Consider the following 12,497-nt stretch of genomic DNA (forward strand, 5'->3'; position numbering starts at 1 on the left):
AATTTTTCATACCAAAAACCTTTAAGTTTTCTTGACTTTTCCCATACTGATTATTTACCTTTGAATCTACCAGAAATTTCTGTGGCCCTGTTTTGTTTAACATATTTTCCCCAATTTCAGCCATTTTTCACCATCAACTCTGCTACTCTTCTAATGACAGTGTTGACAGCTCACAGGGGTTGAGTATTCACTATGTTCCAGGCATTGCTTACTTAATACTCATTCCTGTGTCTCTGAACCTACTTCATCCCTAACCATAAGAGCCTCCTAGTGGGTCTCCTTTTATGTATTCGTGCTACTCTTTCCATGTACCAATCAAGAAATTTTTTAAAATTTGTTTCTGGGTGGTATTCAGCTCATTTCAGTTCAGTCCCTCAGTCACGTCCGACTCTCTGCGACCCCATGGACCGCAGCACACCAGGCCTCCCTATTCATCATGAACTCCCAGAGTTTACCCAAATTCATGTCCATTGAGTCAGCGATGCCATCCAACCATCTCATCCTCGGTCATCCCCTTCTCCTCCCGCCTTCAATCTTTCCCAGCATCAGGGTCTTTTCCAATGAGTCAGCTCTTCACATCAGGTGGCCAAAGTACTGGAGTTTCAGCTTCAACATCAGTCCTTCCAATGAACATCCGGGACTGATCTCCTTTAGGATGGACTGGTTGGATCTCCTTGTAGTCCAAAGGACTCTCAAGAGTCTTCTCCAACACCACAGTTCAAAAGCATCAATTCTTCAGCGCTCAGCTTTCTTAATAGTCCAACTCTCATATCCATACATAACTACTGGAAAAACCATAGGCTTGACTAGATGGACCTTTGTTGACAAAAAATGTCTCTGCTTTTTAATATGCTGTCTAGGTTGGTCATAACTCCTCTTCCAAGGAGTAAGTGTCTTTTAATTTCATAGCTGCAGTCACCATCTGCAGTGATTTTGGAGCCCACCAAAATAAAGTCTGCCACTGTTTCCACTGTTTCCCCATCTATTTTCCATGAAGTGATGGGACTGGATGCCATGATCTTAGTTTTCTGAATGTTGAGCTTTAAGCCAACTTTTTCACTCTCCTCTTTCACTTTCATCAAGAGGCTCTTTAGTTCTTCTTCACTTTCTGCCATAAGGGTGGTGTCATCTGCATATCTGAGGTTATTGATAGTTCTCCTGGCAATCTTGATTCCAGCTTGTGCTTCTAAGTTTGTAACTAAATTCATTGTATTAGGCTCTCTTTATCCTTTGATTCCATCTGTTTACCCATTTGGTCACTTCAGTTCTTACTGAAGAGAAAGTATTAAAATGCCAATAACATGTACCTTACATACAATGAAATATTAATCGTAAAAAGAAATGAATTTGAGTCAGTATTAGTGAAGTGGATGAACCTAGAGCCTGTTATACAGAGTTAAGTAAGAAAGAGAAAAGCAAATATTGTATATTAATGCATATATGTGGACTCTAGAAAAATGGTACTGATGAACCTGTTGCAAGGGAGGAGTGGGGACACAAGTGTAGAGAACAGACTTGTGGACACAGCAGAAGACGGAGAGGATGGGACGAATTGAGAAAGTAGCACCGATCGTGTGTAAATTTGTACTTTAGCCTTCTTATCCTTAGTTACCACATTTGAAAATGGAGGTAATGTTTCTTATAATGTTATTATGAGGATTAGAGATGATATTCATAAAATGTCTAGCACAAAGCAAAGCATATAGGAGGTGATTGATACAATTTTACCATTTACTTTAAAATTGCTCTTCACTCATTTTAACCATATTTTAGTATATATGCATGCTCATATATTTAATACTGTCATATGTATATACACAAAATTATACACATATATATATAATATGTGTGACTTATGCAACAAATATGTAACATACATACACACAGACATACACACAAAAGTACTGAAAACTAGTTCCACCCTAGGTGGACAATACATATTTGAAGGAAAGGGAGCCTATATTTTAATCTTGTTTTAAAAGGATTTTGCACTCAACTCACTATGAATGATATATACTAAGTAAAAAATATATAAACGAAAGCAAATTCAAACATGGTTTGGTTTATCCCAGTTAATTTTAGACATAATACGCTGAACAAATGGGAGTAGCATTTAGGCACACAAATCCTGTGGATTTGCTTTGCTTCCTATTAATAGAATTTAGCTTAAATGGTCTGTTGTATATTTCCCTTTGAATTAGATAATTGCCTCAGTTTCGTTACATAGAATTTTTGTTAACCAGGTCAACAGGGTTTACAAATGGAAACTGCTTTGTTATAGGATCAAATTATATAAAGGTAGTATTAATTTGGGATTGTGACTATAATTAATTCTGCCTATAGAAGTAATAGGTAAATCTTTGCTTAAAGTATTGAAAATGTATGTTTTGAACAAACTGAATAGCTACTGTCACTATTCAAAACAAAAGGAGAAAAACCCAGAAGTATTTGACATTTTCATTACAGCAAAATAGGTCCGAGGTGACTGACTCTGTATAATTTTCTTAGTCTTGTATCTCAGAGTTCATCAGTTCAAACATAGTCCGTGCCTGTCATCCTTGTCCAACAACCAGAATAGCAAGTCATTTTCCACTCAGCCATCTTCTAGGAGGGCTTCCCTGGTGGCTCAGTGGTAAAGAATCCACCTGCCAAGCAGGAGATGTGGGTTTGATCCCTGGGTCAGGAAAATCCACTGGAGAAAATGGGAATCCACTGCAATATTCTTGCCTGGGAAATCCCATGGACAGAGGAGCCTGGTGGGCTACAGTTCATGGGGTTGCAAGGAGTCGGACACGACTTAGCAACTGAGCATGCACTATCTTCTAGGAAGCTCTCAGTCATCACTATGCTCTCCTCTTTGTTTTACTCAGTTCATTCATTCATTCACTCACTCATTTTTTTTGTTCAGCCAGCAAACGTATAGTGAGCACTTTGAAGTATGTGTCTATTTCAGCCCCCGTGGACCCTACTGACTGGCGGTGGAAAGAGTCAAATGCCAATAACCACGCAGACACATATAACACAGAGTTATGAAAAGTCCTTTAAAGAAGAGCTGCCTTCTTTGAAGGCAGGTTATAACCTTTGAAGAAGATTATAATAGAAGGATTTGACCAATCAAGGCTTCTTGCAGGAAGTAGAGATTGATGATTTTCAAAGGGCGAGTTGTTGGGCAGGCAGGTGATCCAACTTGTGTAAAGTGTCTGTGGTTGGAGGGGCTGGATGAAGGCCAGTAGGTTCATGGTGGGAAGTTGAGGGGAAGAGCATGATCAGAGAGGAGGCTGGAAAGGTGAGCGGCAAACAGACCTTGAGTTGATTCTCTGTCACCTTAGCAAACTTGGCCTTTCCCCTGACTGTGGTAGAGCACTTCATTCCTTATAACCCCTTTTTTAAAACTAAAATTGAATTCAGTTCTCCCTTAATTTCAACATTTCTTCCATAGCCATATGGAGTAGAGTGGGTTCAGTCTCCCACTTCCCATAAACCATGGTGTCCAGAAAATTGTCAACATTCTTGCCACTAACTCCAGGCTAATACTCCTCAAAGGAACTTCAGTCTGTTTGGGATTTCCCAATTATAATATACAACTATAGCCCTTTCTTTAACCTAGGTTGAGGCCCTGGTGTGTTCAGGCCTTTGTTCTCACCAATTTCTTTTTAAAATAAAGCAAACTTTCATTTCATTACACACACACAGTATTACCAAAAAGGAGCAGAAATTAAAAATTTTCTTTTGACTTTAGTCTTTGTTTCTATTTCCAGAGGAATTGTTCACTGCTTATGTATCTTTCCAGAGACAGTCAATAAATATACCAGCACACATGTATGTTGAGGCTGTGTATATATTCCTCTTTTTCACTTTAAAAATCTTATTGTTCATTTGCAGCCAAAGTAAATTTCAGGTGCATCAAAGGTTTGAAATCTTTTGAAAAATGAAATCTTATACTAATCATACAGTCCTGGAAAACATATGGAAGGTTTTTATTTAGTATGGGATTGTCAAAAGTCATAAAAGGAAGGATGGAAAAATTTGACTGCATAGAAGTACAAAATACAATTTTCCTAAAGTGATTTCGATCTTGAGATTTAACTGTAGGTCAGACTTGTAGCTCTAGCTTTGTCTTATGGCAACAGCTTCATTTGCAGTGTCTTAGATAAAAGTAATTCTCCTTAAATACTCGAAGCCTCTACTTGGTACCCTGAAAGACAGTAAAGAATTGTTTTACATTTCTTGAAAGCAAAAATAGGACTTCAGAAAACAGAGATGCTTAGTGATCTAGCTCATTCCTTTATGTTACTAAGTATGATACTCTCAAAATCAAGGTATATAAATCATTCACCACCAAGACATTAGAAATGTTCTCCAAGTCAGAATTATTAAGAAACATGTATCTTTACAGGTTCCTTTGTAATTATTTAAGTGTTCTAAGAGAGAGTTAATTGAAGGTGAGTGTGCAATGTTAACATAATATTTCTCAAATGTTAAGTATTAAAACTGAGTAAAAGTTGAGGAACGAACTGTTCTGACAGTGTATTTTGAATGAACATGCGTGGTAACTGTGTTAGTGTAAATTTCATCGTTCTGATCAAGACTGTTTGAAAGTACTCTTTGAATATTTGGATTGCTACTATTTGGAATGAAGAAGTGGGAGCCTGCAGGCACAATATTTTTATATTTTGTCCAGCTGACAGTTTGTTCCCAGTTGAGGGCTGAGTGAGCCTTTGGCTAGTAAGCCTTGCCCAGGAAGCACAGAGTACAGAATGCTACTCTTCTCAGCTGGGGCCTCAGCAGTACTGCAGTCACCGCCAGTTGGAATCACGTTAGAATTCCACGTTAAGCTGGAATCCTTAAAACCTACAGGCCTTTTTTCTGCCTAGACTTCCCTCCATGTTTCTCCTTCATTTCTTATTGCAAATCACAATTTCTCTAATTTTTTGTTGTTGTTGTCTTTCGTTTGTCAATTCTTTAAGGCCACCACTGTTTTATGGAATTTTTTCCCCACATGTTATCTCCATGCTAATAACATTAAAGTAGATCCCACAAACCTTGATATTTTCAAGTTTTTGCTGAAAATTACTAAGGGGAAGTATCAAGGGGCTTAAAAATAACAAATAGGAAGGCCTTTGAAATCTTTTAGCATCTCCCAAAGCAATTGGTCTGCCATGGTTTACCTACTGCAAAGACAATAACCAGAAAGGTTTTATTTTCTAGCCTCATATCACCCAGAAGGTTTGGTTGCTCCACTGAACTCTCTTGCCATATAAACAGAATTGCAAAGTGAGATAAAGAAACGCATCTCCTGACATTCAGGACCTGGTCTGGAACTGTCAGCTAGGCCTTGAGGTTGTTATGAGCTGGTGCTTCTCCTGTTTTTGTGTAAACAGTTCCACAGAGCATAAGCATCAGACATAGATTTTCCCCAAGTTTCTAGTTGCTTATGGCTGGAGAATAATTCTATACCTTCTTACTCTTTCTTATATATGTAGTTAGAGCCAAAGTCCTCTCGTTACTTGTTTTGATGTTGAAATTATTTCTAATTTGACCAATAATTCAGCCTTTCATCATAATGATGTAATTGTTTTGAGCACTTTTCTAATTTTTGTCACACACAAAAAATTCCCAGGCTCATCTTGGACCTTCTTTTCCTTAGGCCGAAATAGACCATTTTTCCAAGAAGACCTAGTTCCTTGTAATGGGGAATAGTATTTAAATATTGTAGAGTTTGGGACAGAGAAGTGACATTCAATTTATATAAAATATCTCCATGATTTTTCTTGGTAAATATTTTTATTGAAGTATAGTTGATTTATAATGTATTAATTTCAGCTGTAGAGAAAAGTGATTTATATAGCTGTGTGTGTATGTATACATTGCATTCTTTTTAATATTCTTTTCCATTATGGTTCATCATAGGACATTGAATACAGTTCCCTGTGTTTTACAGTAGGACTTTGTTGTTTATCCATTCTATATATAACAGCTTTCATCACCATCGTTCTTTATTGCTTAATGTACCATACAGGGAAGTGGTAGGGTACAGAGATCAGGAAGGAAAGTGTTGTAATAAAATCACACACAGAAAACGATAGTGGCTTGAACCAAAAGCAGTAGTGACATCACCTCTCGTTACAGAGTAGGTTTGAAAATTGACAGAATTCACTGAAAGATTATATATGAGTTATGAGATAAAATATTATATATGAGTACAGTATTACATATAAATATATTATTATTATTATTATTTAGAGAATGAGGAAAGGAAACTGGGGAGAGAGTTATGCTGGTTAGGGGATAGGACCTGGATGAAGATTAGGGGCTGATATATTTGGGATCTTCTACCAACAGGGGGAGCACCTGGGCTTTTTTAGAAAACCTCCTTTTGTGAGTAATGCCATCCTGGTGTGTTGTCTGGTGTTATCAGTCTTAATATCTGAACCAAATTTTGGACAGCGGTCTACCTTGAAACTGAGGATAGTCCCAAGCTCTAGGAGTTGTAGTAATAATATATGTAATATTTTATCTCATAAATCTTATGTAATCATTCAGTGAATTCTGTCAATTGTCAGTCTTATAATTAGAATATATCTTATCACCTCTAAGACTGATGACACCGCATACATATCAAGATGCTTTGAAAATTTCCTGGATGTAAAACATATGGGGAAAGGCTGTCAGTCATTAAGTCATACGTTAAAAAGTGGAGTCAGACTTCCAATACAGAGCTCCTTACAAGACGTTTTTCTCTCCAAGCAACTGGAGTTATAGAGTTGCCATTAACGCAGATGGAGAAGACTGTTCAGTGAGGAAGTTTGAAGGGGAAGAATCAGATTTTGAATTTAAGCATATTAAGTTTCAGAGTCTCTGAAGTTTACATGGGAGTTTTTAAAATTTTGTAATTTGTTCTTCCTTACAAAATCAAGGGCTTCCCTACTGCTCAGATGGTAAAGAATCTGCCTACAATGCGGAAGACCTGGGTTCGATCCCTGGGTTGGGAAGTTCCTTGGAGGAGGGCATGGCAACCCACTTCCGTGTTCTTGCCTGTAAAATCCCCATGGACGAAGGATCCTGGCAGACTACAGTCCATTGGGTCACAAAGAGTCAGACACAACTGAGCGACTAAGCACAGCACACAAAATTAAACTGCCTATCAGGAGGGTCACTGCCTAATTTAAACAGTATTTTTTTCTGTAAAAATGAACACAGTTTCATCAGATCCTTAATATAAATCATTTAAAGATATACACCCTACTTTTAGGTAGCTGATTTCTTTGGACAAAACAATAGGCATGGAAAATAATTTAGAAATAGTTAAATAATATTAGTTGATAACTTCCCTTGAATTTACCAAAAAATGCTGCTTATTGTTTTATGGATAAGAGCACATTATCACAGTGAAATTTTCTTTATTAACCTAGAGGGCTGTCTGTTCAAATTAATCTTGTGTAATATTTGAATTATTGTATTTTAAATTATGCAGATATTTATGTTTTATATATGTAAAACAGTGGTTCACATTGTGACTACCTTAAAATATTAGCTATATTGATTGCGTAATATTTTTCCTCATGTTTCCACTTAGAGACATGTCCAAATTATTTTCTTGTGTGTTTTAAAAGAATTAGATTTTAGCTTGACCCAGTTGCTTTGGAGAAAAACATCTTCAAAACCAGTAACTTTGCTTTTATTCCCCAGACAAATTGAAATTGACAGAATCAATACGAATGTCAATAATATAAAATCAAATGATCTAGTAATTTCTCAGGTTCTCAACAGATCCATGAGAAATAATGCATCTGGTAGTCAACACCAGTGTTTCATCCCTCGGTGATCTTGTGTCTTATGGTAGTAGACCTACCACTGTTCTTCAAGTCAATGGATTTAAAAAATAATTCTGAAGACAACAGACCTGAATCCAAATTGCACTGTTCCTCTTGAAAATTCAGCAAGTCACTAAATATCTATAGTCCTCAGTTTTCTCATCTATAAATGAGAGGGTTAATGTAAGTGATCTCCATTTCTGTGTAGTTCAAAAATGCTTTAATGTCACAATTCTCAGTCAAGCTCTGTAATTGAAACAGCAAAGGTCTTTTGTCTTACCCTCCAATCTGCCGGCTGAACTGGGCACCTAAATAAAAATAGTTTAATCTTACACTGCAAGAAAGGAAAATGTTAGCAATTAACCTAGAAGACAAGAAAGTTTTGTTAGAGATAGAATGCATAGTTGAAAATTGTTTTCAAAGGCATTGCACGTATAAAGGCCATTTAATTAGGCAATCTTGAACGTGCAGTCCAAGAAGAGGTTAGCACACAAAGTGGCTGGGAATTCTCAGCACCAGTTCTTCCCCGCTAATCTCTACCCGGCCTTCCATTCCTTTCCTGCCACTTCTTCCCTCTTAGCCATCTGTTTTCTAAAATGTGAGACTGATCGAGAACATACAAGCTTTTCTATGAGATTCTATCAGCAGCAGTTTCCAATTCTCAGAACACCTTCCATTAAATGTCTGAATCACCTCCTTCCTCTAATCCACACTAGTCCTCAACCTCCAGACACTCTCTCAGGCCATGGAAACTCCCATCTAAAAATGAAGTAGGAAGTGGTATTACCAGGTCCCCTAACTGGCCAACTAAGGAGGAAGGAAAACAAAAATTCAAGTACTATAGAGTCACAAAGCAAATGCGAAGCTGACGTCACCACATGAAAACTTTTCCTACTGAGATATTGTCAACCACGGTGGTTATGTTCTATTGAAATATTAGAGCAGAATATTTATCACTTGACTGTGCCTATTGAACTAGTTTATTATTTCCAAAACACTTTAACTAATTCATTTGACTTATATTTACTGATTGCCTGTGAACGTTCAAGCACTCTTCTAGTGATAGAAACCAGAGGTCCCCAACCTGTTTGGCACAAGGGAACGGTTTTGTGAAAGATAATTTTTCTGTGGAGTGAGGATGGGGGTATAGTTTCTGGATAATTCAAGCCCATTACATTTATTGTACACATTACTTATATTATTATTACATCAGCTCCACCTCAGATCATCAGGCATTAAATCCCAGAGATTGAGGATCCCCAATATAAACAAGTCTCTCTAATTAGTTTAACTTTTTACTATTATTTTTTTCTTTTTTTTTTGATCAGTAGACTAAAACTCATCAAATATAGGAATGATCCAAGTCACATAACTGATGACTTATCAGCATCAGTTCAAACTCAGGCATTCAAAAGCATCGTCTTTATCTTAAAGTTTGTAGAAAAGTCTTTATGGATAACATTGCTTTGTAGGAAAATTGCTCCTTAAGTTCCATATAACTATGAAATAAATAAGCATTTTGGAGGAAAAAAAAATCTGTTGGAAGGTTATATATTAGTTGTATATTCATGCCCCTGCTTCTGAGGAAGTGTGATATATGTTTGGCTTCTGATAAATAATGGAGTGCATGGATACTGATGGAATGTACCTTCAAATACCCCATGTTACATAAGTTCTTACTACCCTGAAGATCTCGTTTCAGGATTAAAAATAGAAAGCCTCTCTTTGGTTTTCAGATCTGATTTATCTCTTTGAGGATAGCTCACAGGACATGCTGCATTTGAGAACGATTGGAGTACATTCCTAGATCAATAAAATGATTTCATTTTGAATGATGCTTGTGAATGAGCTATAGACCAGAACCCTAGAGGAGATTACGGGAGAGAGAGGCAGAGGTCAGACACCCCAAACTCCTAAGAACACCATGTTTTTTCACATATTAAAGGGAATCTACTCTTCCTACTTTTTAACCTCATGAACATGGTAGGAGTGTTTCCTCATCCTTTTTGTTTGTTTTTTTTTTAGGTTACTGTCCACTTGGCTATCGGGAATGTCAGAATGGCAAATGTTTTAAACCGGAGCAGAGCTGTAATTTTGTAGATGACTGTGGAGATTATACTGATGAAAATGAATGTGGTGGTTCCTGTACTTTTGAAAAAGGCTGGTGTGGTTGGCAAAACTCCTTGGCTGAAAACTTCGATTGGGTTTTGGGGGTTGGCTCTCCACAAAGCCTAAGACCCCCCAGAGACCACACACTTGGAAATGAAAATGGTAGGTTATCAGGTTGTCCCAGTCACTCTAATCTGATTCATAGTGAGCATCACATTGTCTTTCCTGAGAGCATCAGAGAGACCACCGTGGTGCCAAGGCAACTAAGTCAAACATTTAATGAGTACCATTGTCTCCCAGGACTGCGTAGCAGACAGCCTCAGACGGGGTGGTGTTAAAAGCAGACATTTATTGTCTCACAGTCTGGGGGCTAGAAATTTGAAATCACGGTGTCAGTAGGGCTGGTGGTTCCTGTTGAGGACTTTGAAGGAGGATAATCTATTCCTTGCCTCTCACTAGCTTCTGGTAACTATGGACGCTACTCGGCTTGTAGTTGGGACTCTTTTCCTGTCTTTGCGTTGTTTTCCCTCTATGTATGTCTCTGTGTCTAAATTTTTCCTTTTCATTCCAATAATCTTATTGGACTAGAGGCCACCCTCATGACTTTATTTTAACTTGATCATCAGCAAAAACCCTATTTCCAAAGAAGCCCACAGTAACTGGGATAGAAGTTAGGACTTTCACATCTTTTGCGGGGGGGGGGGGGGGGGACACTATGTAATATATAACAGTGAGTAATTAAAATTGAATATTGCTTTGATAATTGTAGATAGATGATAACATAAGCTGCCCTCAGGTACCTTTTCAAAATGACGCATTTGTAATCAATAACCTTGAATTCTACTATTCATTTGATCAGTGGCAAGTCATGTAACTTTTCAGATTCTCAAATCTCTCCTCTGTCCAGTGGAGATAATAAAATTTGCCCTGGAGTTGTCAAGATCAAGGGAGATGGTCTGTATTTGGGGACAGGCAGTTAGAAAGCCCTAAAGGTGCTATGCAGATGTAGCTGTAAGATCATCTCTGTGAAGGGTGCTTGGAATGGCTCATTTTTACAGTGAGCTGAACTTATTTCTCAGAGTCTTTGGTCAAGGGGCAAAAGACATTAGCAGAATAAAGAAGGGATCTTGAATTCCTGGCTGTTACAGCATAGAATAAAGGTATTTAAATATTGAAGTTTCACAGGCCTATGATAAAATAGGGGTTTCCCTAAAGAGCCCACCTGCAATGCAGGAGACCTGGGTTCGATCCCTGGGTCAGGAAGATCCCATGGAGGAGGGCACAGCAACCCACTCCAGTATTCTTTCCAGGAGAATCCCCATGGACAGAGGAGAATGGTGGGCCATAGTCCATGGGGTCGCAAAGAGTCAGACATGACAGAGAGGCTAAGCACACAGCACATGATAAAACAGAGCTCTCCAAGCCAGACCAACCATGCCAAAGAGAGGAAGGTCTGAGTCCCATTCTAACACTCAGCTCTAAAATGTTTTGGACATTTGGATAAATAAGCCAAAAACTCAGTATCTTTCCTTGTATGTTGTATATTAAAATTCTCAGCATTTTATTTGTGCACTCAAAAGGTGACTTTTTGAAAGCATGTCGTATTTCTCTATTTACATTTCATAGACAATCTTCGCATTGTTTCACAGTAACTGGCTAGTTTGGGGAGTCCATGAAATGATTTCTGTAACTGTCTCATTGAGTCCTTGGCATAAATATTCTGTCAGATCAGTTCATCTGCACACTGTGAAGTACTTTGCTAAAAGCACAGACAGTTGGAAATTGTTCTGTCAGTGAGCTGGAGGCAAGGCTATTAGATTTCCTCTCTCTTTCAAGTAGAAACATCTTTGGCAGTTGAGATCCTACAAAATGTAATTAAAAACCCTACGATAGAAAAACTAAAATGATCCTCTCCATGTTATTTTGGCATGATCTGAATTTCATCTTGTTCCCAGGCCACTTCCTGTATCTGGAAGCTACTCCAGTGGGCCTGCGGGGTGAAGAAGCACACCTCAAGAGTGGTCTGTGGCAAGAATCCAGCGCTGCCTGCACCATGAGCTTCTGGTATTTCATATCCACAAAAGCCACAGGGTCCATTCAGATCCTCATTAAGGTAAGATTTCAGTTTGTGATGCCTCTGAGCTTCGCAAAGTTTCCTACGGGCAGCACATGGCCAAGGGAGTTTATCACAACTCTGCTGACCTGGCCCTGGGTGGCCTCCTCCCATCAGAGGGCGATGCTGCTTATGGTTCAGATGTTTTGGGGAATTCGGTAAACTGGGCACTGGAACCAGCTTTGAGCTCAACATCATACAACCATCACACAACACGTTGTAACACAGGTTGTAACTGACTCCCCGAAACTCTTTGTGGTAACAGTTAGTCTAAGACCCACAAGTTTCTTCACTCTATTTAGATATTTCCTTGCCCATCCTCCTCACTGAAAGAATCTAGATGATTTATACATCTGAAAGGAGAGTAGCTATCCATTGTAATTAATATATGAACGATCATTAAAGAAATTAATGTGAAACATTCTGGTCCTAAGTACAGCATACAAAGGACAGGACTGCTC

At 38.2% G+C, this 12,497-nt stretch overlaps 1 protein-coding gene across 3 annotated transcripts in view; it reads left to right on the forward strand.

Annotated features, from left to right (window-relative positions):
- The window catches only part of MALRD1 (MAM and LDL receptor class A domain containing 1), a 522,662-nt gene that overhangs the window by 251,072 nt on the left and 259,093 nt on the right, over positions 1–12,497 (forward strand). For 2 of the 3 annotated variants that reach the window (XM_061126168.1, XM_061126169.1), the window contains exons 28-29: positions 9,840–10,085; positions 11,879–12,036. In XM_061126168.1, coding sequence (XP_060982151.1) covers positions 9,840–10,085; positions 11,879–12,036 — 404 coding nt within the window. The remainder of the gene's footprint in view (positions 1–9,839; positions 10,086–11,878; positions 12,037–12,497) is intronic. The other variant, XM_061126170.1, reaches the window with a different exon arrangement.

This window comes from Dama dama, chromosome 23 (assembly GCF_033118175.1).
Source record: "Dama dama isolate Ldn47 chromosome 23, ASM3311817v1, whole genome shotgun sequence".
In the NCBI taxonomy this organism is placed as follows: Eukaryota; Metazoa; Chordata; class Mammalia; order Artiodactyla; family Cervidae; genus Dama; species Dama dama.